Genomic DNA, 23,199 nt, shown 5'->3' with positions numbered 1-23,199 from the left:
TGCCCAACTATCGTTGTCATGGAGCTAGCTGTCATCCCTGTAGGGACATACCTTGTTAGCTATAGTCTGTGGCAAACTATATTGTATATTTATGAATAAAGGCTGATAGTTTCGAAAGAAACTGTTTGGGGCTGCGTCGGTGGGAGTAACGAAACAATTTGGATATATCAACAAAGTTGAATGGTAAATTGGCCACCGTAACGATTACAAAAGCTGACGTTTCGAGCGTTAGCCCTTCGTCAGAGCGACGAAGGGCTAACGCTCGAAGGCTTCGACGAAGGGCTAACGCTCGAAACGTCAGCTTTTATATTGTATATTTATGTTTTCTCCGGAATTACACTCTCTCCTTTTTAAACAGTCGAAATAACTCTGTGTAGAAATGTATTTCGTGATACCTTTGTATACTGTATCAGTTTACATATTGGCATTAATTTTATCGAAAGTTAACGTTATGTTGCCAAATGATCTCTCTGTCTCTTTTGGATACTGCTGGACACTTCTTGAGCTAAAGTTTTGAGCGTTACCCAGTGGACGAAAGGCTAACGCTCAAAACACCAGCTTTAGAGTTTTTTTAGAGTTTTAGATTCGCCTCCAACGTTTATGGTAAAATAAGCTTTAGAAGCACAATAAAATGTCGTATTTGAATAAGTATGCAGAACACATTAAAATCAGTGTTTTCAAGTGAGCTTGTACCTACCCCGAGTTCAATACTAAAATTAAATGGAAGTGTTATGACAAATATTTTGACAACACTTTATCTGCAAATTGTCGAGAATCGTGTCATGTCCGAGCACTTTGCAGATTAAAGCGATTGACAAATAAATGAACAGATCTAATAAATGATAAGAAAGATCGAGATCGACATTTCATTCTACCTCCTTCTTGGTTAATCAGCTGCATCGCAGCTGGGTCTTGTTGATGTGTTCCTATAGGATTATAAGTTATGACATCTCCTCTCTTTCTTTGAAACTGATACTGAGCGAATTGTTTGTAGAAATTTCTTGGAAGAAAACTTCTAGGCCTTTAGGCGTATCTCGATTTAATATTTGGAAACATTGGTCTAATTTCTGGATGTTAAAGTCAGGCAAAATAATACGATAGTATGGAGAAAACATTAATTTCATGGATTTTACAGCGTAAAATTTAGTTAATTTATCTCATTTTATGGTAGTTTTCATCGTTTCCGATCCTTCTGTTGTCCTTATGAGGCTGTTTCGTTTTATTATTTTAACTTTTTTTGCCTTGGAAAGAAGGTTTTGAACTGAGATCGAAACGTTGAATGATACAGCTAGCGATACTGCGTTAGACTCTGAATAATAAACAGAACTTAAAGGAAATGTCTTCCCTTTGACAGCATGAAGAAAAGGTTAGGTAGGTATAAAGTGACTCAAACAGCTGTTCAAGCATTTATCAAAAGCTATAAGTTACAAAATGAATTAGATACGTAGCTTTTTAAGATAGAATGAAAATTTTCGATTCGACCTAGTTTTTTAATCATAGCAACATGTATTCGAGATTTAGGCATCCTCGTTCTTTCGAGAGATTTTACCGGAGATTTTAATCCGGCTAAAGATTAAAAACTGTCTCTAACAACTGTTCAAATAGAGATCCGATTTTAAAAGCAACAATTCATTGCTTTTAAGTTATTTGCGCAACTTAATTACCACCCTTGACCCACTGAATGACATCAAAAAGGTGAGTTAAAGGTTGAAGCTTCATTGATGTCTTAACTTTAAAGCGAATCAAAATGTACCTGAAACTTAGTCTCCTTATTGTGTTCCTTACGGTTGCTAACGCAAAGCCCTACCTAGAAGAAGAGCAGAAGAAATTGGGAGGAAATTTGGGAATTAAAAATCACAACTACAGAGTAAATTTATTGAAATGTGTAGAACGGTGTCACTTGCCCTTTTTATAACACTTTGATTTCCACTTACTTAATTGTGGAAAGTAGTGCACTTGTGCCTTCTGGTGAAAGCTGATTTGACAAAATTCAATTTGATGTTATACAAGGTTAGCAAATTGGAAAACATAGGGAAGAAATTAAACTTTTTTAAGATCTGCATGGCAGCCTGATTATATTTTAATAATCATGTTTTTTTTTTTTTTTGGTTTCTTATGTATTATTTTCATTGCTTCCTGTTGAATGATCTAGAGGAGGACATCGATGGAGACACCAAAAAAACCGTAGGAATTCAATTTATTTTGTCAGTAGAACATAAATCCTCCCTTCAGTTTCTTCAGAATCCTCTTTGTAGGCCATGGAGAACTAGCTATTAATCAGCACGACGCACGACAAAACAAATACTTTTACCATTATCATTATTATTATTATTATTATTATTATTATTATTATTTGATTATTACGGTAATTTGTTTCTATTTTTTGTTTGTTTGTTTATATTTGGTGAAACCGGTAAAATAACAGTCAAAACAACTTTTTAAAACCACCCGGCAGTAAGTCAAGAACTGCTATCATTACATTTAATTTTTTCCCTAGAAATCAGACTTTCAGATATAAATAACTTTTCTTGAATGTTTGGTTTCTTGATATATAATGTGTTTTACGTACTTAAATTTTTTTTTTTATTTTTTTATTTACTTCATATTTTTCGTCCTTTTCGTTGTCGGTTTCGCTTTATTATCATCGTCATTATTATTTTTACTGTTTTTTATACGTTGTTTGTTATAATAATATATTTTGTTTATTCCTCGCTCACTAAAAGATCTGTTAGAGGAAGTCAGAGACGCCTACATAACACCTTGTACCGGTACGAATTAAAACAGGATAATTATCGCGTAACAACTTTTCCTTTAATCATGTCTTGCAAGTTGAGATTGACTATTACTATTTGTAATTGCATTTGCTTCGGATATTCAATTGCGATGTGAAAATAGATATACATAAAAATTAAAACTGAAGAAGAATGTAAGAAAATTGAATTGGATTCGTATCCAATGTAATTATTAAATACACTGTCTTCCGTTCACAGCACAGTGATAAAAGTTCGTAGAAACCTTTAAAAGCATAATCCCATTTAACAAAAGGTTCAGGTCATTAAAACCCTCTTCGAATTTTTTTTTCCTCAACATTAGATTACAAATGAAGCCATCTTGAATGTGTTTATTAGAGTTACGTTTTTAATAGACTATTTACTAGGATTAGCTAGGACGGAAGACTAAACTGCAGAATTATAGGCCGATTACAGGTTCTAAGCATCTTGCAAAACGGTGTGATTCCCAGCCATGGACAGTTGCCACATTTTCGCCGTTCTGATTGTAACAAAGTGACATACATACCCTTATAGATTTGTCTAATCTGGGCTATTATATTTTTATTTTTATTCCCTAGGATATGTAGTGAACCCCACCAAGCAGGAAGGTTTGGTTTCTCTTTTGCTTTGCTTTAAAAAGAAATGACCAATTGACCTACATAGTTGTATTAATTTATTAAATAACTCACAAACACATACACACTTGCGGGAGCTTGCTCCCTCAGTTGATGTTTTTTCCTTCGTTAGATTCATTATTTATGCCATCATTCATGCGAACTATATTCGATTATTTTGGTAGAAGAAGCAACAGACAAGTCTCAAGAAAAACCAAACTGCATAAAAACCTCAAGGCTCTAGTAGGTTTCACCAACAATAGCTCCATTGTCTAAATTGAAAGTTCTCCCTCACCTTTCTCAGTCTTCTTCTCGTTTTTCATCATCTCTTCCTCTTTGAAACAATCAATCGACTGAAGAGTGAGGTTTTTATGATGATATTAATGATTATCAACTGGATCAATAACCCAATTGAAAGATGCGAATTAAAGTTGGAAATACATTAATCTAATACCTTTAGACAAATAAAGTTAAAATAGGTCCGCAAAGCGTACATGCGTCTAGTGTGGGAATATATTCTACCTACTAACACTAATGTGAATGGTTGATACATGTATTTCAATTTTTATATTTGAAGAGAGTTCTGTAGAGAGTAGGTTCAATACGTTTTAATTGAAGTGCCGCGGATCCCGATAAAAGTGTTCCGTAAGGGAAGTTGTGACCACGAAATAAACAATTTTTTTTCAAAAATAATTGTATTGCAGTGAATGGCTTGAACCCGGGAGTAACATGTGAAGGTGTAGTCTGATCGTCCGGGTGAGTGTAGTCCTGAGAAGAACTGTTGTCGGTGGTAGTGACTGACGTTTCGACAACCTGTGCGGAAGTCATCATCAGAGTCAAGTGAAAGATTGTTGTCAGTAGAATGTTCTTATTACAGTTCGTGTAAAATGATCGGTTGGTTTTGCCGTGATGTTATTGGCTGTAAGACTCAAGTGACGTAAGTCGGTCGTGATTGGTCTGTTTCGATCTGTCGGTAAAGTTAGGTCGTTCTTTTTCGGTCGTTTGTGATGTTTATGGTCGTGAATGAGTCGTTTGTATGGAGCGGGTAGTTGTTGACATCTGTTTAGGGGAGTCTGTTCTAAGTTAGTAAACCAGCTTTCCAGAGTCAGTCGTTGAAAATAGTCAGTGCTGTAGGTTAGGCATTGCGTAGAGTCCCAGTCAATGTTGTGGTTGGTAAGTCGATGGTGTTCAGCAATGTGATTGCTGACATCACCTTTCCTCGTCGCCCGTCTGTGTTCAGTCAGTCTTGTTGTGAGGTTTCTGCCAGTCTCACCGATGTAGGAGGCTTGGCAGTCGGAACAGTTGATCTAATAAATCATTCCCTGTCTGTTCCTCGGTTCGTCTTTGTCTTTAACGTTGGTTAGTAACTGACGTCGTGTGGTGATGAGTTTGTGGGCGACGCGGATATTGAAGGGTAGTAAGATGCGCGAGATGTTTACAGACATGCCTTTTATGTGTGGTATGGTTACTGTAGTCGTAGGGGTTGCGGTGTCCTTTGTTTCGGTAGTGGTGGTGGGTCGGTGAGTGTTTCGTCGGATGAAGTCGTTGTTGTAGTTGTTCTTCGAGGAAACACGGTGATGACTTCCGCACAGGTTGTCGAAACGTCAGTCACTACCACCGACAACAGTCCTTCTCAGGACTACACTCACCCGGACGATCAGACTACACCTTCACAATAATTGTATTCTTTATCAAATTCAACTCTTTACCTGCCAGGCCTTAACATGGACATAATGTGCTAATATGTTATAGTAAACTAACTGTTTTTCTATTAACAGCCATTACTTTCCGCACTGACTCAGCTAAGAGCAGTTATTTTGAAAATAAATTCGGTGCCAGGTGTCATTGCAGCTGGATAGTTGCTTGCATAATGATCTCCAGGATTTCGGTCAAAATTTAACATGAACACGATCATAATGTGCTTACTCAGATGTAATGAATTTGGAGTGTACCCAATAGGTAAAGGAGTGCTGCCCAGATGTTATGTATCTACTGATAAGAACATAAACAATTACAATCCACCAATGAAACTATAAGTTTGTTTGGCTATTCAACAATTACGGGAATAGTTCTTCTTAACCATTTTTGTATGGTTGGAAACAATTTGTTGATTCATTCGTCACTTAAGGTTGTGCTTTGAAGTTTTCTCAATATGCTCATTGAGCTGTAACAAGTATTAAGAAACTGAAACTTGAACATCAACAATGTTGTTATGTAAGAGGTTTAAAAAGAAAAATTATATATAACCACAACAACTCCTGGATGATAGATGAGAATTTCTCATTATTCCTTTTAATAAGGTTGAAAAATAAGAATATATAACAGAAATAAATTTTGGATGATAAAAATGACTGTCGTAATTTCTGTTTCTGTTTCATTTGGATTTCACAATAGTGTTTTCTTCTAAATCCTAAAAAGAAGAAAAGGTAGCAACAACTAGTTCTGGATGTTAAAACTTTCCATTACTCCTGTTTCTATATGATCTAGACATAATTTTGTTTGCTAACACACATCAGTAAGCATCTACTTCAAGAATAACTTCCACAATTTCTTGCAATTGGCTCTGTTGACCTCTGTTGGTGCGCAGATCACAGTAGATTACTCTAAATTGAAAGGAAAAAAATAAACAATTAGCAAATAAAAGCCACTTAAAGATTGTCAAAACGCTTTATGACATCGTAATATAAAAGAGAAATTCATCACAAAGACACCTGCGGAAAAAACAAGAATTTTTTTCAGGAAAATCAAAGCAAAGGCTTGGTTGCCCGAGAAAAAACCGCCGGACCACCCAGAGAAAAGTTACAATACAGTTCATGAATTACATCGTGATGTTCAACAGGATAAAGATCAGAGATGCATAATTGAGACACAAAGGTAGCTCTAAATAGCTCTCTTCTGCTCGATGGAATGCCCGACAATTCTTAAAAATGAAGGCAATCAAATGTAATGTAATGAGTTGGACGTTTTTCGTTTAGTTCAATAATCCACGATAAGATTGACATGTTGTCTTCTAACCCAGACCAAACTAATTACGCATGCTGCATGACTTCGAAGTTTTTTATTTCTTGGCGCTTTGGAATGCATTTCTTGGCTCCATCTTGGATGAAGTTCAAATCTAAATAAATTTAAGTCGACTTTTTTTTCATATTTTCAATCTTTAGTCGGAAATTTTTACTTTTTAATTTTTGAGCGAACAGATTTGACACCCCTTTCGTTATCCGAGACGCAACTTGTCTGGGAATACTTTTAAATTTAGCTGTTTTGGGTTGTGTGATTTGCGGATGCTGGGATTTACAAAAATACTAGACCACTTCAGAAAATACAAAGGAATATTCTTATTAACATTTCTAGTAAGTGAAAGCGTTGTTTTTTGACCGCCGTTGTGTTTTTTTGGACTGTTGTGCGGGAGGTCGAGGGTTCGAGCCCCAGCCGGACCAACACTCAAGGTCTTAAAATAGTTGAGAGGAATTTGCTACCTTTCTATAACATCGAGTAATGGTTAGATATTCTAGTCTTCTCAGATAAGGTCGAATAAACGGAGGTCCCGTCTCCTACAGGGTTGGGGTAGGAGACGTTAATTTCCCACACACGAGATTACTGTGTGGTGGATGTCCTCCCCTTGGGTAGGATGGGTGGGATGATAGCAGGTCCACATCAGCAAATAGCTGCCATAATTCAACCTGCTCAAAAAAAAAAATAAAGGAGATGAGATGAGATGAGACATATTGCAGTTTTATATCAGATCCACTGTTTCACGCCGGTGTGAATCGAATGTAGATTACATTTATAATTTCATGACCTCAGAGCACATTTAAAACCGAAAATCATACAACATTTAAAGGATAACCAAGTCCTCATCAGGCAACCAAACCCAAGGGTTAGGTTGTTCGGCATTTGCCATAAGGACAACCTGGATTTTTTTCCGATTGGAAATCCGGCGCTGTCTTTGAAGCGCTGTTGTTGTGTGGCGACGAAGACAGCAGTCATCGAATACTCGAAGGCATCTTTCAAAGCCTTTAATTTAGCCAAATTTGTTCCAACTTCGAAAACTGTGGAATACTGAAAATACGCATTCGGAGGAAACTCATTATAAAGTTAGAAAAGAAGACCGCTTCACTTACCTAGTTCACCACCCACGCGTGGGTTTGACAACGCACAACGTCGAAAGCTAACATCACGTTTTCATCGACTTGATGTTTTCTTCTCGTTTCCGAATTCCATTGGTCCCGACTATTCCTCGCTCTTTCTTTTTTCTTGAGTGGAATTCGTCTTAGTTTCTTCGTTTCCGACTTCTCGCGATTATAAATCGATCTCTTACACTTTTTTTGGTTAACATTTTCTTTTTCTGTCATGTCGACCATCACAAAATGCATACTCCAGTGTGGCCTTAGTGGTATGACGTCATAATTTGTGCTATATGAAGTATTTTTCAATTTTTTTTCCAATCTTCTATAGGTGTCTTCGTGCTAAAGACACCAAAAATAAGGTTTCCGGGACGGCCAAATGATTCATTTGCAAGGAGTACTTCATATTGGCATCTGTTACTCTGTTTTATTAGAGCTTTTTACCGAGAATAGCTTCTAGCTTAGTAACCCTGGTTGCACAACTGCCACGAAAGTCGGTATCCCTTCTGATTAACTTGTGATTAACGTGGAGCTCGAACTGTATTTTTATATGTGGGCCATTGTTTGATGCTTTTAGTTTTCCTGCCATCTTAACGAGGATTGAGGGCGGGGAAGATTAAATAAGGATAAAAATAGAATATGAAGAATTAAAAACGTGGTGGCAGATCAAAGCCGAAGGTTATGATCTCACAATGATTTTTTTTGCTATTTCCTAGAGAATCACAGCAACTGCATCCATAATGGAACAAGGAAACATATGAAACTCCTTGTTAACAAAAGGTTCTATCATATTTCCGATGGCCACGCCCAATAATAGCTCTCTCACAAAGAAATGAAAATTTGGTAGTTTTTGCTCACTGTGATTTTCATGAAAAATTTCACAATTGGTTACCACCGGTTTATGAAACGTACCTGTTTATTACATCTTTATTGCACTTTTTTAGTTCGAAAAGCACATAACAAGTCACGGACCTTGGAAGTTTCTTTTAATAGGTCGAGTCAATTTTTAAGAAATCTGAGCGCGAAAAGCAAAACTGCCTGTGAAAACTGGGGAACAGCTTCTCACTGCATGCCGGGATAGCCGTGTTACCGCCAGATTTGAAAACTGTAATAAATTCCCCGCGTTTTGGTGTACGATTCATAAACATTGATGAACATTTTCTTACGGACCGATGGCCTTCAAGTGTTACCTATACCTATTTTTACTGCTGCTATTCATTTCCATTGAAAGAAGTGAATCGGCTGGGCATGATTCAGGAGAGCAGGGAAGCGGTTCATCGGGTGATTCTTTTCCTTCGTTCTCGTACGAAATAAACAAGTAAGTATATAAAATAACATTCTTACTGTAAATTTTAATACTGTAAAGAGTACCTTCGGAAAAGGTAGTTGAGCTCGGAAGAGGAGTAAATAACATCGAATACAAGCGCTCGCCGTAGCCGGCTCAAGAAGTACAAAATACACTTTACGTAATGTCAACAATTCTAAAGTAAGATTGTGTTACATGTGTTTCATGCTAGCGGCATTTAAAATAAATTTACCGGTGTTACATTTTTTTCCCTTTAGTTTGCTTATTTACACCATATCGAAGGAGGGAAAGAGTCATGACGATGAAGGTAACGATTCTCCTTTAGCATCTGTCGTGAAGAAAATTTTGGAAGACTCAGGAGCACGTAATGTGGAAGTAAACAAACCGGTCAGTACAAAATGCAGACTGCAGACTGCAGATTGCAGACTGCAGACTGGGTATAAAATGCAGACTAGGTATAAAATGCAGACTGCAGACTGCAGACTGGGTATAAAATGCAGACTGAGACCAAAATTAGGTATAAAATGCAGACTATGCGAGAGCAATGTTTTTTTTTAACGTACCTCAGTGTCACGCAATCGCCTTCCTGAGTTTAGCAGCCGCTAAAAGTTTCCTTCTTGGCGCTTTCATAAGATATGTCCATAAATTGATGCTTTTTCATCAAAAGAACAACATGTTTCCCTTCGAGTTCATAAACTAAAACGGCTGCTGGTGCCAGAGATATGTCATTTGGTTGCTTAAATTACACGCTGCGCATGCTACAGCCGCCATATTTGATACATGCATGGGCCAGCGGTAATGACAAATAGGAAATCGCTATCGTTCGGGTTTGCTCGGATTATTCAAGATGGCGGCTCTACGATCGAACGTGTTGTCATGTTTCAGCGCAACAAATAAACGGACTGTTCACATAGACTGACCACAGTCTATGCATATGGAGAGGAAATTGCAAGGAAACGAACTCGGAAAGGCGATTACATGACTGGGGGGTGAGTTAACGATGAAAATATATCGCGTATTGCACGAAACGAGAATTTTGCTGTCAGTCTGCATTTTATACCCAATTTTGGTCTCAGTCTGCATTTTATACCCAGTCTGCATTTTATACCCAGTCTGCAGTCTGCAATCTGCAGTCTGCAGTCTGCATTTTGTACTGACCGGTAAACAAACGCATTTTGAACGTTTTTAAGAAAAAGATATCAATCCTCCATACAGCGTTCAAGCGGGCGAGCAAATCAGGAGGAAAAGCCCTGAAGAAATTAGTTAACGGGTGGAAATTTGGACCAAATTATAAATTGAAAGTGTTCTACAACGAAGTTGACGTTTTGAAATTTAAGGGTGATTGCGATCGGCTGAGAGGTGAGAAAAGAGTTCTCGAGGAGTGCGTGACTGAGCAAGCAGCTAAACGGATTTGCCTTGAAGAGAAATTGAAAACTGCCTTGAATAAGTCACAGAAGAAAGATGAAGAGAGCAAGAGACGATTTAAACGTTTAGCAGAAAAGGTTGCAGACATGTGCTCGGGAAAAAGGTCAAGAGGCCCAGCAAAGAAGAAATCTTTTCAGCAGTACACGCGACAGCATCAGGCATGCGTCAAAAAACAAATGAAGGAACAATGTCACACAACCCTGTCATTCCTTGGTTTATACAATTATGTTGCCACCAAGGTAGAAGTCTTCAATGAGGACACTGGTCAGTTAGAGACTTTTAGTCTTCTTGAAGAAGGTGAACTTCCTTTTATTGACGACAATGCAAAGGAAATGACAGACAAAGAGCTGGATGATCTTAATATGTGGATGTATTTGAAAGACAAATTTAACATCTCCAATGAAGCCTGGCGTGAGTTTTCAATCAAGGCAAAAGATATGCCAAAACTGTCCCAGATAACGAAACAGATAAACAAGTTAAATAATTCATGGAATTTTAGTTGCACTCCTGGTGAAGCAGAATGTGTTCAAGTAAAATTTGAAGACAGCCTTCGAAAACAATTAACAAGACTAGACTTGAAAGAAAACACAATTAAGGTAAAGCTCAGTGGGGATGGAACACAGATAGGAAAGAGGTTGAAAATAGTGAACTTCACTTACACTATATTAAATGAGAAAGATGTAGCCATGGGGGAAAAAGGGAATTACATTTTGGCAATAATAAAAACAACTGAAAGCTATGAAAATTTACAAGAAAGTCTCTCTGATCTCAGAAATGAGATGGAATTGCTTAAGACAATTACTGTAAATAATTGCAACTATGATATTGAATATTTCCTTGGGGGAGACTGGAAGTTTCTGGCTTGTGTTTGTGGCCTGGGGGCTGCAAACCAAGACTATGCTTGCATATGGTGCAAGTGCCCCAGACTACAGAGGTGGGATACAAATAAGCAATGGTCTATAACTGATCTTAGTCTAGGGGCACGAAACTTGGCACAAATAAGTCAGTGTGCAAAATCAAAAAAGTTTAATTGTAAAAGGAATCCTTTATTCCCGTTTATTCTTCTTGATCATGTAGTCATTGATACTTTACATCTATTCTTACGAATTTCTGACAATTTGATTGAACTTCTGATTAGACAATTAAGAAGACTAGATAGCATTGAGAAAAAGGTAATATTTACAGATGGATTTCCAAGAGATAAATATAAATATATGGGGGGTTATGAAATGCTCCTCAACAACCTGGGAGTATCATTTCAGTGGCATATTGGGAAAGAAAGCAAGAAATTGGGGTACAGAGACCTGACTGGTCCTGAGAAGCTGAAATTGTTTCAACATATAGAAATGTCAGCAATTCTTCCTACTTGTGAAAACTGTGCCCAAATTCAAAAGCTATGGGCTGATTTCATAGATATTATTGGTGATTTAAAGCTTGATTTTCATTGTAATGATGAAGTTATGCATTTAAAAGGCAAGATTGGGGATTGGTTAGGTAACTTTCTTACATTATACCAAACTAAGGATGTCACCCCTTACATGCATGCCTTTAATTACCATGTTCCTGAATTCCTTAATCTATACACAAACATTGCCCACTATACTCAGCAAGGTATGGAGAAGTACAATGATAGGGCATCAAAGGATTACTTTCGATCCACCAACCACAGGGGAATTGCTGCACTCAAACAACTATTTCTGAAGAAAAATAGAATACAGTACCTAGAGGCAGCTGGATATGCAAGGGTCAAAAACACCTATAAGTGTTCCAACTGCTCAAACACTGGGCACACAATTAAGACATGTACATCGCATTGTATACATTGCCAGCATCCTAGATGTTGCTCGCATCTTGTTAAAATTAATGGAAAATGGACCCCAAAATGTATGTGGGGTTTAAGTGACTAGCAAAGCCTTTGTAGCAGTCTTAACAACATAATTTGAACTTATTCCCCATTTGTTTTATGTTCATTTCAGAAAATATAACAGTGAAATTATACTTTTACCTCATTGAGTGATTTAGGCCTTTGACAAATTATGTCCTTTCAAATTAGCAGTGTCGACTATGCAAACATAATGCAAAATTTATTTTACACATGACATATTATAATAAAACTTAAAAGTTCTGCTGATGTACTGTCTCTTGTTGCTGTCTCCCCTAACAAAGGTTAAAACTAAAGCATACAGGCCTTCTATCTCTGACCGTACAAACTTTCCTCCGATGTATTTAAACTCCTTAATTGGGTTTCTCTTGGTCAACCAGTATTGTACTGTTCCATTCACAACATACGCGAAGTCGCCATTTTCATTGAAAATCCTCTCATTCCACTTTAAACCTAGTATATGATCCAAGTCAGCATTATCCTTGATTGTATGCACCTTCTTCCCTCTGATCTGAATTCCTTTTACAACCTGACCAAGTCCTCTATCGAAAACATCACAGTCAACATTAACTCCGATCCTGATTTCAGGATTATCACGCTGCCCTGACCACAGCTTACGCTTTATTTCTTGATAGATATGTCCATGGAAGACGTTCGTCCTGTCTTCAAGAGATATTTCTTCAGGAATATACGCTTTCTCCACCCGTTCGAATGGAAACGTGTTCTCGTCCTGACAGTCACGCCATTCATCAGCTTCTTCTTTGTAACCTCTATAGTGAATTTTAACTCTTTTCTTCTGTCTGTCGATCGCGACTATTTCGATTTCATAAAGCTTATTATCCCCAGCTGATTTCCTCCTCTTCTTTTTCTTATATTCAACCGCCAAATATTCGTTTAAAAGCCGTTTTGGAGGCTGCGACGTGCGTTTCGTTTTTTCCGCCATTTTAAATCACAGGAGCTCGCCCATGCGCTAAGGGTAATTTTACGAAATCCCTCAAGTAAGATTACTCAAAATCAAATGTTCCACTCACAGGGGAAAGAGTTTGATATTTTAAAGGCAATTGGGAGCATAATAATAAATAAATAAATAAATAAAAGAATAAATCAGTTAAATAATTGATTAATTGATTAATACATCAATTTAAATGCGCGAAACAAAACGACAACTCCCTAATAACCCTTGGTCGAAGTCCATTTGTTTCTCCTTAATGTTTGCTGATTTGTTTCCCGACTATTATCCAAAACAATGTAACTTTCCTTAGAAAACCAAATGTCGTCTCTATTGCACTTCAACTGTTTAAGTGCATAGACTCCAGTTTCTCTAGGATTTTTATTGAACTTTCCACGCACACTTGCGCATGTTCGTATGCATCATGATCTGCAGCAGTAGTTTAGGAACTAGTGTGACCTGTGGAGACACCGAAAGGAAACAGGGTTTCAGTTTACTTGTGTTACGTAAGTCTTGAATATTTCGAGATAGCATTGACTCTTAAATGATTGAAAGAGGCTTGTAAACCCGTCTATAAAGATTTTGTTTCTTAAATATGTTGTAAAATATTCTATTTCTGGCGATTTCATAAAAACTTGAGGTTCATCAACACTGCAGATGAAACCTTTGAATAAATTAGTTCACGTCGCTCACTATCTTAAAATTACAGTTTACATATTCTAATTTAAAATGAATGCTCTTTTAGTAATATTAATTGTTAATCTCATTATTGGATAATGGGATTTATTAAAAACTGGATCATTGCATAATGCAATTTAAGACTTTTTATTGGCTTAGCCATTATGGTATATGAGCCAAAATACCATAATCTAATATCTGTACATTGCAACATCCGGATTCTTCTAACAAAATAAAGTCGAGAAGATTTGTCTAATATCTTGGGGGCACTTTTTTTCATAAAACAATTATTCCAGTCGCGCTTGTTGGATATGAGATGATTATAGCCAACTCGGCGCTACGCGCCTCGTTGGCTATCTATCATCTCATATCCAACGCGCGCTCGTGGAATAATTGTTAAATATTTTGGATTAACATTAATATTTTTATATCTATCCTCCAAGTCATTTCTTTTTTTTCCTCCCTCTCTCTCATTACTAAGTGATAAACAAAACAATATGTCGCCTAGAGTGAAAAGTAATCTTTCGGTGGCAGCATTTTTGTAGAAGGGTGAGATATTTCTCCCCTAAATGCTGTTTTATGGTATTATCAAGTATGATAAAGCTTCAAAGTGCTTAATTCAGGCGTCAACCATAGGGTTTTAGACATAAATTTGGTAAATAATTGACTCCGCTTTTTTGCATTGTTGGTTGGAATTTTCAAAAATGCTCATATTGTGTTGACCTGCTGTACAAGAAGTTCGCCGAAACCACAACATATTTTTATATTCCCATACTCCTCGATCTATTTTGGTTAGTCTGAATAAAAATATCGTAGGAAAGAAGTTGGAAATTTGCGCTAAGCCGAGATTAACTGAATAAATTGCATATTTGCGGTCATACGGCGGCAAAAGCCAAGTGGGTTTCGAAATAAAAAATAGTTTTCAGAGTGAAAAACAGTTAAAAAAAGAAAATCGATCTGATGTGATTTGTTCTCACAAAGGATCGATCTATGTATGCGAAGTAAAATAATTCCTCTAGCAAGGTTAATGTGAAAAGACGTTGCGTAATTCAATTTGTGCCATTTTTGATAATCAGCGCTCTTAAAAACGGGCTTTCAAGCGCTGAGGCGATTTCCGCTCGGAAAAAAATCTGAATTTACCATATTCAAAGAGACAAATATGGTTTCGATTACTTTTAAACTAAGACAGATCCATGGGCAAAGTCTGAAAGAAATCGATATTTTGATCCGAAATGCATCGGACCGCTTTTAGAGAGACCGCCTCTTAATATTCTAGGACATTGCATGACTTATAATGATCCTGGGGCTTTGAAAGTGTCAGTCCAGCTTAAAAAGAGCTCTAGAATCACGATACCGTTATCGAGCGGTCGTGAACGGGCAAACACGGGGAAACTTAAGCAAGCGAAATAATATATTGTGTGGGCACGTCGGGAGATTACTAGATTGCATCGATGACAATATTCCGCTTATACAGACTTTTACTTTTGTACCAAAGCCATAGACTATTGCGCAAAGGATAAAATCAAATCAAATTGCAAAGGCATGAGACCAATTTTCATCCAAAGAGACTAGCATATATGCATATATACAACCTAAATTTCCGCGGATAAAACCTCTGATATAAATCTTAAAACGTTTCGGTATAACCGACTGTGCAAGTAAAAGATATTCAAAACTATATGGGGGCTTAATCTATCACGAACATGTGAAAGAGAGAAATACTTGTTGCACGGAAGAACTGTTTGGATGAGGGAGTTGGAAAAGAGATGATTTCAGAAAACCCTCCTTTTTAAAACTTCTGGAAAACTTTCCTTCATAAGTAAGAGTCTTCCGTGACACTTTTGCCCGCTGTATCAGTTCACACATTGATATTATCAAAAGTCACGTAACTAATAATCACACGATTTCTTTTTTCTTCTTTTATTTCTTCTTTTTTTATTCCTTTTTCGTATCCACGCAATTTTTGACAATAATATTTTTCTTTCGCTTATTTTTTATTGAGTTTTCTGGTAAATTTGATTTGAAACATTCCAGGAGTCGCTTGATGCTAGCAAACAAACGGAATCCTCTTTGAAAAAATAAAACCACAACAACAAAATCGATATTGATGGATCCTACGTGTTCTGTGACACCTTTGCGTACTGTATCAGTTCAGATATGCATCTGAAATCCCGACGAAGAAACTGAGGCTTAATTAAATTGGTACTATGGTCATGCCGATGAAATGGTATATCTTAATGCTTTTGAGCTCGCAAATCGTATCAACTGAGCCATGACGTTTCAATAATCAGTAATATAACAATGAAATCGACCCACATGAAAAAAAATTCTCGTGTATGAAATTGAAGCCAAAATAGTACGCAAAATATATCATTTGCAGGTTAAAACGTGCGTTTACGTGTTCCCCGTTTTATTAATTGACCTAGTAATTATTACTTTTTCGATAAAAATGATTCCATCGCTACAATATAGGTTGACTAACCTGATCACACAGCAATCCATTCCAAGCAATTAGCTGAGAAAATCTTATGGTAATATATGGTGTAAAGGCTTAATTAAATGCCGTGATTTTAATGAGCAAAGGAGAATTCGAAGGCAAGATGGAATTGATATTTTTCAAATTGTTTATAACAACTGTGAGGGATTCATAGAGATTAGTTAGAGTTTTAGTGACAGATAGTCGAAAGTAAATTATCTACAAATTGAATTTGTTGAATGCTGCAGATTCAGAAATAGGTAAATAAGTAAATGAATAAACAAATGAATGAAAAAACGTTCAAGATTCCTTCTTTCGCCAAAGCTGTATCAAATCTTATCTTTAATTATATCATCTTAAGAAACTGTTTGACTTTTTATTCCACATGGTATCAACCTACACACTAACGTATTCATTTGAAACTGATATTGAGCCCATATCCAAAAGTTGGCAAGACTTTCACGGTATGATTGCGCTGAATGCTATTTCAAAACGAAATGTTAAAAATCTCATTGATTAACTGGTTACTGATATTGCGAAATATCGTTCAGCACAATCACACCGTGAAAGTCTTGCCAACTTTTGGATATGGGCTCAATATCACTTTCAAATGAATACGTTAGTGTGTAGGTTGATACCATATGGAAAAAAAATCAAACAGTTTCTTACGATGATATAATTAAAGATTAGATTTGATACAGCTTTGGCGAAAGAAGGAAACTTGAAGGTTTTTTCATTCATTTTTTTATTAATTTTTTTATTTACCTATTTCTGAATCTGCATCATTCAACAAATTCAATTCTATCATTTGGTCTATTTTGTAAAATTCAAGGCCAAGTCGTCGCTACAAAAACCAAACTTGACTTTAAGAATATTCGAATATGAAACCAAATTAAATATAATTTATTTCGGCCAAGAACTTGCGAAGAAAGGTGTTCTTCTACAAAAAACACTTATTTATCATTTCCTCCAAGCAAGTAGCAATTAGGATGTTTTTTTTATATATATACATATATATTCACAAACACCGTTTTTTAATTATTATTTTATATTGACACATAATTTATTTTTTACATTTCATCCCATTTCAGTTCACGATTTTTTTCTGGTCTTTTTCCTGTTTCATTCTCGCAACATGTTCTCACTGATTATTACTTCTGAAATTTCTGAAAAAGAAACAACATTTCCGCTCTTGATCTTGATATTTAGAGATATTGGTAAAATGAATAACTACTTGGCTCAATCAGTTGTTCAATCATTTCTTAAGAGGAATCAGTTCGGACCTAATTTCTTTGCACAATACAATTCACATATTTGAATCACCAAGCAGATGAGGCACATATTAATCTAAGAAAATTTAAAAGTTTAAGCAAATTTTAAGAAATTTTTTTTTGTTATGGTAATCTTAATTATCTTTCTGTGGAGCATTGACAGATATGTGGGCGAGATAACTACAACATGACTTTTACAGTTGTTCAATATGGACACAGGGTTAAAAGTATCACCATATCAGGTTTATTCTATTTGCATAATTCAATTTTAAGAGCCACTAGGTGTTATAAAAGAACTTACTAAAAGGGCCCGTGTCCATTAGCGTACATGACTTAACTGGGGGAAGACAACAGAATGTATCTAAAACTTGGTTTTCTTCTTGTTTTGTTCTCTATCGTTTTGGCAGAGAACTACTTCGAAAGGGATGAGGAGGAATTAAGAGGTCAGTTTTTTTTAGTGCAATGATCACATTGTTTTTTTACGATATAACTTGACCCTTTTTTTATCTGACTTCGACCTGTTACTTGTCGTCATCGAGTACAACGCACATCACAATCTCTGATAAATGTTTCGAGTGGTTGCGTTATCATTTCACTTTACGCCACTGAGTATTTTTTCAATTGTCACTGCTTTTTTACCATTTGGCTGCATTGGCAAAAGGGGCTTATCCCAATGGAAAGCCATGAAATTGAATTATTTTTGCATAAAGGAATTCGAAGATAGCAACTTTTACAAAAATAACAATATCAATAACAATAGTGATAAACACCTTTAAAGTTACCAATATCGTATGTTTCGGCACATAAGCCATTATTGGGATGATCTGGTCTCGGCAATTTGACCAAGATAAGGAGGAAGATGCAACAAAAAGAAAAGAAAAAAAAAAAGAAAAAGGCTGTTAATGTTCTGGCTCGGTTGGAAAATGCTGCTCGGTCCATTACATCACTCTGTCACAGAGTAACTTCCAGGGTGATATTTTCCATCCCTTGACGTGAAATTTCCTAAAAGTAAACGATCTTCCAGAGTATACAAGCTGAACGATAGAAAATGGAAACATTCATATTCAATGGTATCTGATCAGTGATTGAGTCAGTGTCGCCAACAAAACATAAAGGGGTACTAGAGAAAATTGACTGCCAATTAACTTCCATTCTTGGGAATCATGAGAACACTCCAAAGTCTCATGATGGGATCAGCTACTTCTCATCATGGCACAGTCAAAATCCTCCGATAAATAATAACCCTTACAATAATAATAAATTAATAATAACCCTTTCAACATGGAATTGGATCTGCATCATTCCTGACAATGTTTTGTAACATTACACGGTTTGCTGCTGTATTGTTACTACGCATTGTGATTATGTTGTTAAATATTGCGTTGCTTGAGATGGTAAATCCGATATTGTAGTGAGAATTTTAGCAAAGTTCCGATGGGACATGCAACAAATGAACGAACACCTGGACTTCAAGAAAAAAATAGTGACCTGTTTGATTTGCTGTTGTTGTTGTTTTCCAGTTTTCTTGTTTCTTGTTTTTTTTCCTAGTTTTTGGTTTTTGTTTCGTTTCTTTGTTTTCCTTTATTTGCATTTGCTATGTTGTTGTATCTGTTCTTTTGTTTATAATCATTTTTTTTTCCTTTGGAAGATCCTGTAGAGGAACTCAGAGAGGGATTCGTGAAAACTAGTAAGAATCAACAAGATTCTCTCACTGAGAAAATTCTTATAATTTTATCATTTTAAGATTTCTATGGCCAGTCATAAATGACAAGTAGCTAAACAATTAAGGCCCCTCCCACTAGAATTTTGCCTATGAGAGAGATATCTCTCAAAATATTTACTGTGTATAGTAATATCCCTTTCATTGCATCAGAAATAGAGGTGAAGAACTGAGTTTTGCAATAGGTTTCACGTTGTCACTAAATTTTATTTTCAACGCCAAAAAACACTGGTTTAGCAGCTTCTATGAAGAAATAAGAATTCAGCCGTATTTAACAAAACGGCTTTAAAACATGCACTCGTGGATATAGCTGGAGGGGAGTTTCAATAGTGTTGCAATCCGATCTAGTCTCAGGAAAACACAGCTACCCCATCACCGTAAAAAAAATTAAGGCCCCATCCCTCTCCTAAGGCAATGAAACTTGTTGTATTAACATTTATGAAATTACTTTTTCTTTCAGAATTGGCAGACCCATGGCGATATAGATATAGATACCGCCGAGCTCGTAAGTAAAGCGCAGAGGAGGACTGATATGCGTGAATTATGCAGAGCTTTGAAACAATGTATAGAAAAATAGTCATTCTAGGCAATAACGTCAAGACCAGCTTATGTTTTCATAATTCATATCATTAATTTCTTTTTTTTTCTTATTGAATTGAAACTTCACAGAAACATACTATTGAATGGTGGAGAATGAACAGTATTCAATATAATAGTAATAATATCGTTTTGATAAAAGAAAAAATCTATAAGATCCTTTTAAAAATACGGATAAATAGTATTAACTTCTTATTAAATAAGCAGGAGTGCCTTACTAGGTATATTGGCTTGAGGTTGTGGCAGTGTTCCCTTCTGTTTTCTTTTGTTTTATAGTCTGTTCTGTTCCGATTTGTTTTGCTTTGTTTCCTTTAATTTGCTCTGCTTCATTTTGTTTTTTTTTTAAATTTATCCAGGACGTCTCGGGTGTTTCAAGGGTAAGCGAAAAGTATGTACCAAACACTACGGAGACGACGGTAAACTCCGGTATTTCTGCAAGTGCGTGAGTCAAGGTGAACACCCTCTTAGATTATTTATGTTAGAATAATTGGAAGGATGGACTGTTTTTCTATGAGTACTTTTGAATGTCTGACTATTTACCCCATAAATGCATGGACCCGCCTTGCCGGTGGCTAGGGGTGGATATTTATCGAGACCAATAACAAAGACAAAAGAGAGTATCCCCCACACCACCCCCCGCGACCAATCACGATAGTAGGACTAATAGATTCATAAAAACTTACGTAAATGTTTTATCTTTTTCTTACTCATTTATGTGATTATGGTTTCATCATTTTTTAACTTATTCGTTTGCTTTTTCAGGAAGAGACGCGCCAGCTGAAAGCCCTTCGTTTGAAGACAACAGTTCTGAGAATTGGCTAGATAACTAAGGTAACATTTCTACTTTATTTCTGTCTGCCTTTTGAAATTTAAATTGACTAATCGACTAATGGATCAATCAGTCAATCAATCGATGAAATCAATCTGTCAATGAGGCTTTAAATGGTTTTCCGCAAGGCTAATTGATCCAAGTAGAGAAAGAGCTCTATCTTAGTATATCTGTGTCCAATTAGGTACACAGCAGGCTCGATGGTGAACGTTCTCCATGCATACGCCTGTGTGCACTTATTCCCAGTAAAGTCAATTGTCTCTTTCAATGACCGAGCATGGTGAACCTGCAGTAATTTGGGGCTCCAAATATGAGTTCAAAAGCAGTCATCGTCTAATAAACTCCCTTTATCCAACAGGGTTTAAGAACAAACATGATAAAAAGAACTGGGAAGTGATTTGGCGAGACATAATCGATCTATGAACCAAAGTCAACTTAATCTATGTTCTCAGAGTTCATATCTTTTGTTTGTTTCTATGGACACAGGCAGTTAACAGAACAAGTCCAAGAGAAGCCAATTGCGAAATAGTTAAAGATCATCTCATGAATGAAACAATAAACGAACGAGTTGATCAACTGGATTGTTGTGAATAACTGATTCTTTAGAATAAAAGAAATTGACCAGTGACCGAGAAGTGTACAGAAATGTACGTTATTTTACTTTTACGAAATTCTGGCCTGTTTTCCTTTGTGCAACTTTTTTTTTCTGGTTTGTTAATTTCAAATCGAGTTCCATCATAATAAAGTGGACACCCTCCAAGAGCCACACTTTTCCTCGTTGCTTTCCATCCCAACTTATTTTCACGTCAAACTGACACATTTCGCTATAAGAATGCTCTTCAAATGTAATTTCTACGTACATACATAAATTAAGTGCTCGCATTTTCCTTTTCTTTCAATATCATTTCCTATCACAATAAATGGAGTTTAATGCTACCCGTAATAAAAGATGCCAAGCCCTCAGCCCGAAAAAAAAACCAAAATCAAATAAAAATTAAACCTACTTAACAAAATGGAGTAGGGTAAAATATGGACTGGACTGGACTGGACCATTTTTGAACCATTTTTTGAACCATTTTTGGGACCATTTTGAGGACCATTTTTTGGACCATTTTTTGGACCATTTTTTGGACCATTTTATAGGGAGGGAGGCACATCCTTAGTACTCAGGGAGGGGTGAGTGCAGTCTACAAGTACTGAGGGAGGGGTGGGGGAAGAGTTTTATTACTCAGGCAGGGTTGGTAGGTGGTTGTAATTGTAAACACTACTGGTTAATGGAGCTTTTAATCGATCATTATAATTATTTTAATCGGTTTTTCGACTGAGTTCTCTTAACTCAACATTTTTGCGCTGGGGGCTTTATTCTTATTGAAAACATCGCGTTTACGATCCTCCGCTGTCGAGTTACCAGTCTGGCAGAGGTTATGTGTGTGCCTTTTGAGTCGACTTGTGCACCATCAGTTTGCCATTGTGTATACAGTGTGTAATTACCAGATTTATCTCTCTTTCCATTTTGTCATTGATGTTATCGGACGAGGTTTCGGAATTTCTGTTCCTTGACCCTTGAATTTAGCCGAAAATATAGGATTCACAAGCGCTATCGCAATTTTAACGTTTGTACGTTTACTATGTGAAATCATTTTTGGTACAATCGTACGAAGCAATATTCTCTCAGGTGACTCGTTAACACAGACCTCGAAAACGCAGACCGCACACCTCGAAAACGCCCTTCTCGAAAAACTTATGTATATATACAGTGTGTAATTACCAGACTTATCTCTCTTCCTTTTGTCATTGATGTTATCAGACGAGATCTCGGAAATTCCGTTAGGCGAAAGCGAAACTGCCACGTAAACACTGCACTTTAATGTGTATTTAAAATACTGCGGTTACGCTCCTTTACTGTTGCGTTATCCTTGTGCCTTTTGAGTCGACTTGTGTGTGCACTATCGGTTGATTCACGTTATCCGGTCTGCGATCTGCGGTCTACGGTTTTACCTTTGTGACTCACACTTCAGTCTTCATATTAAAAATTCACTCAATATTAAATTTATTAACGTTAACGACTTTTAGACCCCAAATTCACACTCAGTACGATTGGGCAGCCTGTGGAAAAAATTAAAGGCTGATAGTTTCTAAAGAAACAGCCTGGGGCTGCGTCGGTGGGCTAACGAAATAATTTGAATGTATCAACAAAGTTGAAATGGTAAATTGGACACCGTTACGGTTATAAAAGCTGACGTTGGAAAAAAAGTGTTATGAGAGCGAATTCGGTATTGAGCGAGATTTTAATGCATTCTATCAATTATACTCAATAGTGATTCATGTTCAACGTAAACCATTCACCGCACTAAGATTTAGTTTTTGGTTGCTCTCATCTAGATCTCATGTTTAATTTACGGTCTGTATTGTTAAACTAAATGGGCTGAGGCGAATTTGATTGATGTTATTAGTTTTTAGGAGGTGGATATTTATCGAGACCAATAACAAAGACAAAAGAGAGTATCCCCCACAACACCCCCCCGCGACCAATCACGACAGTAGGACTAATAGATTC

At 36.5% G+C, this 23,199-nt stretch overlaps 1 protein-coding gene across 4 annotated transcripts; it reads left to right on the top strand.

Moving 5' to 3' along the window:
• The first annotated feature begins 17,779 nt into the window (after window positions 1-17,779).
• Window positions 17,780-21,404, top strand: LOC111325756 (uncharacterized). Of its 4 annotated transcripts, none has more exons than XM_022929625.2 (6): window positions 17,780-17,939; window positions 19,145-19,183; window positions 19,677-19,721; window positions 20,170-20,265; window positions 20,576-20,644; window positions 21,129-21,404. In XM_022929625.2, the coding sequence occupies exons 1-5, from the start codon at window positions 17,852-17,854 to the stop codon at window positions 20,641-20,643; spliced, it is 336 nt and encodes a 111-aa protein (XP_022785360.1). In that variant the 5' UTR covers window positions 17,780-17,851; the 3' UTR covers window position 20,644; window positions 21,129-21,404. The 4 variants fall into 4 exon arrangements, with proteins under 4 accessions (XP_022785360.1, XP_088585422.1, XP_088585423.1 ...); XM_088729296.1 differs by having other exon boundaries at window positions 19,145-19,207; XM_088729297.1 differs by having other exon boundaries at window positions 19,145-19,207; window positions 21,001-21,223.
• The last annotated feature ends 1,795 nt before the right edge of the window (window positions 21,405-23,199 follow it).

The sequence above is a fragment of the Stylophora pistillata genome, chromosome 8 (assembly GCF_964205215.1).
Source record: "Stylophora pistillata chromosome 8, jaStyPist1.2, whole genome shotgun sequence".
Lineage (NCBI taxonomy): Eukaryota > Metazoa > Cnidaria > Anthozoa > Scleractinia > Pocilloporidae > Stylophora > Stylophora pistillata.
Note: the sequence above shows the minus strand (reverse complement) of the source record. Positions and strands in the feature narration are given on the sequence as shown.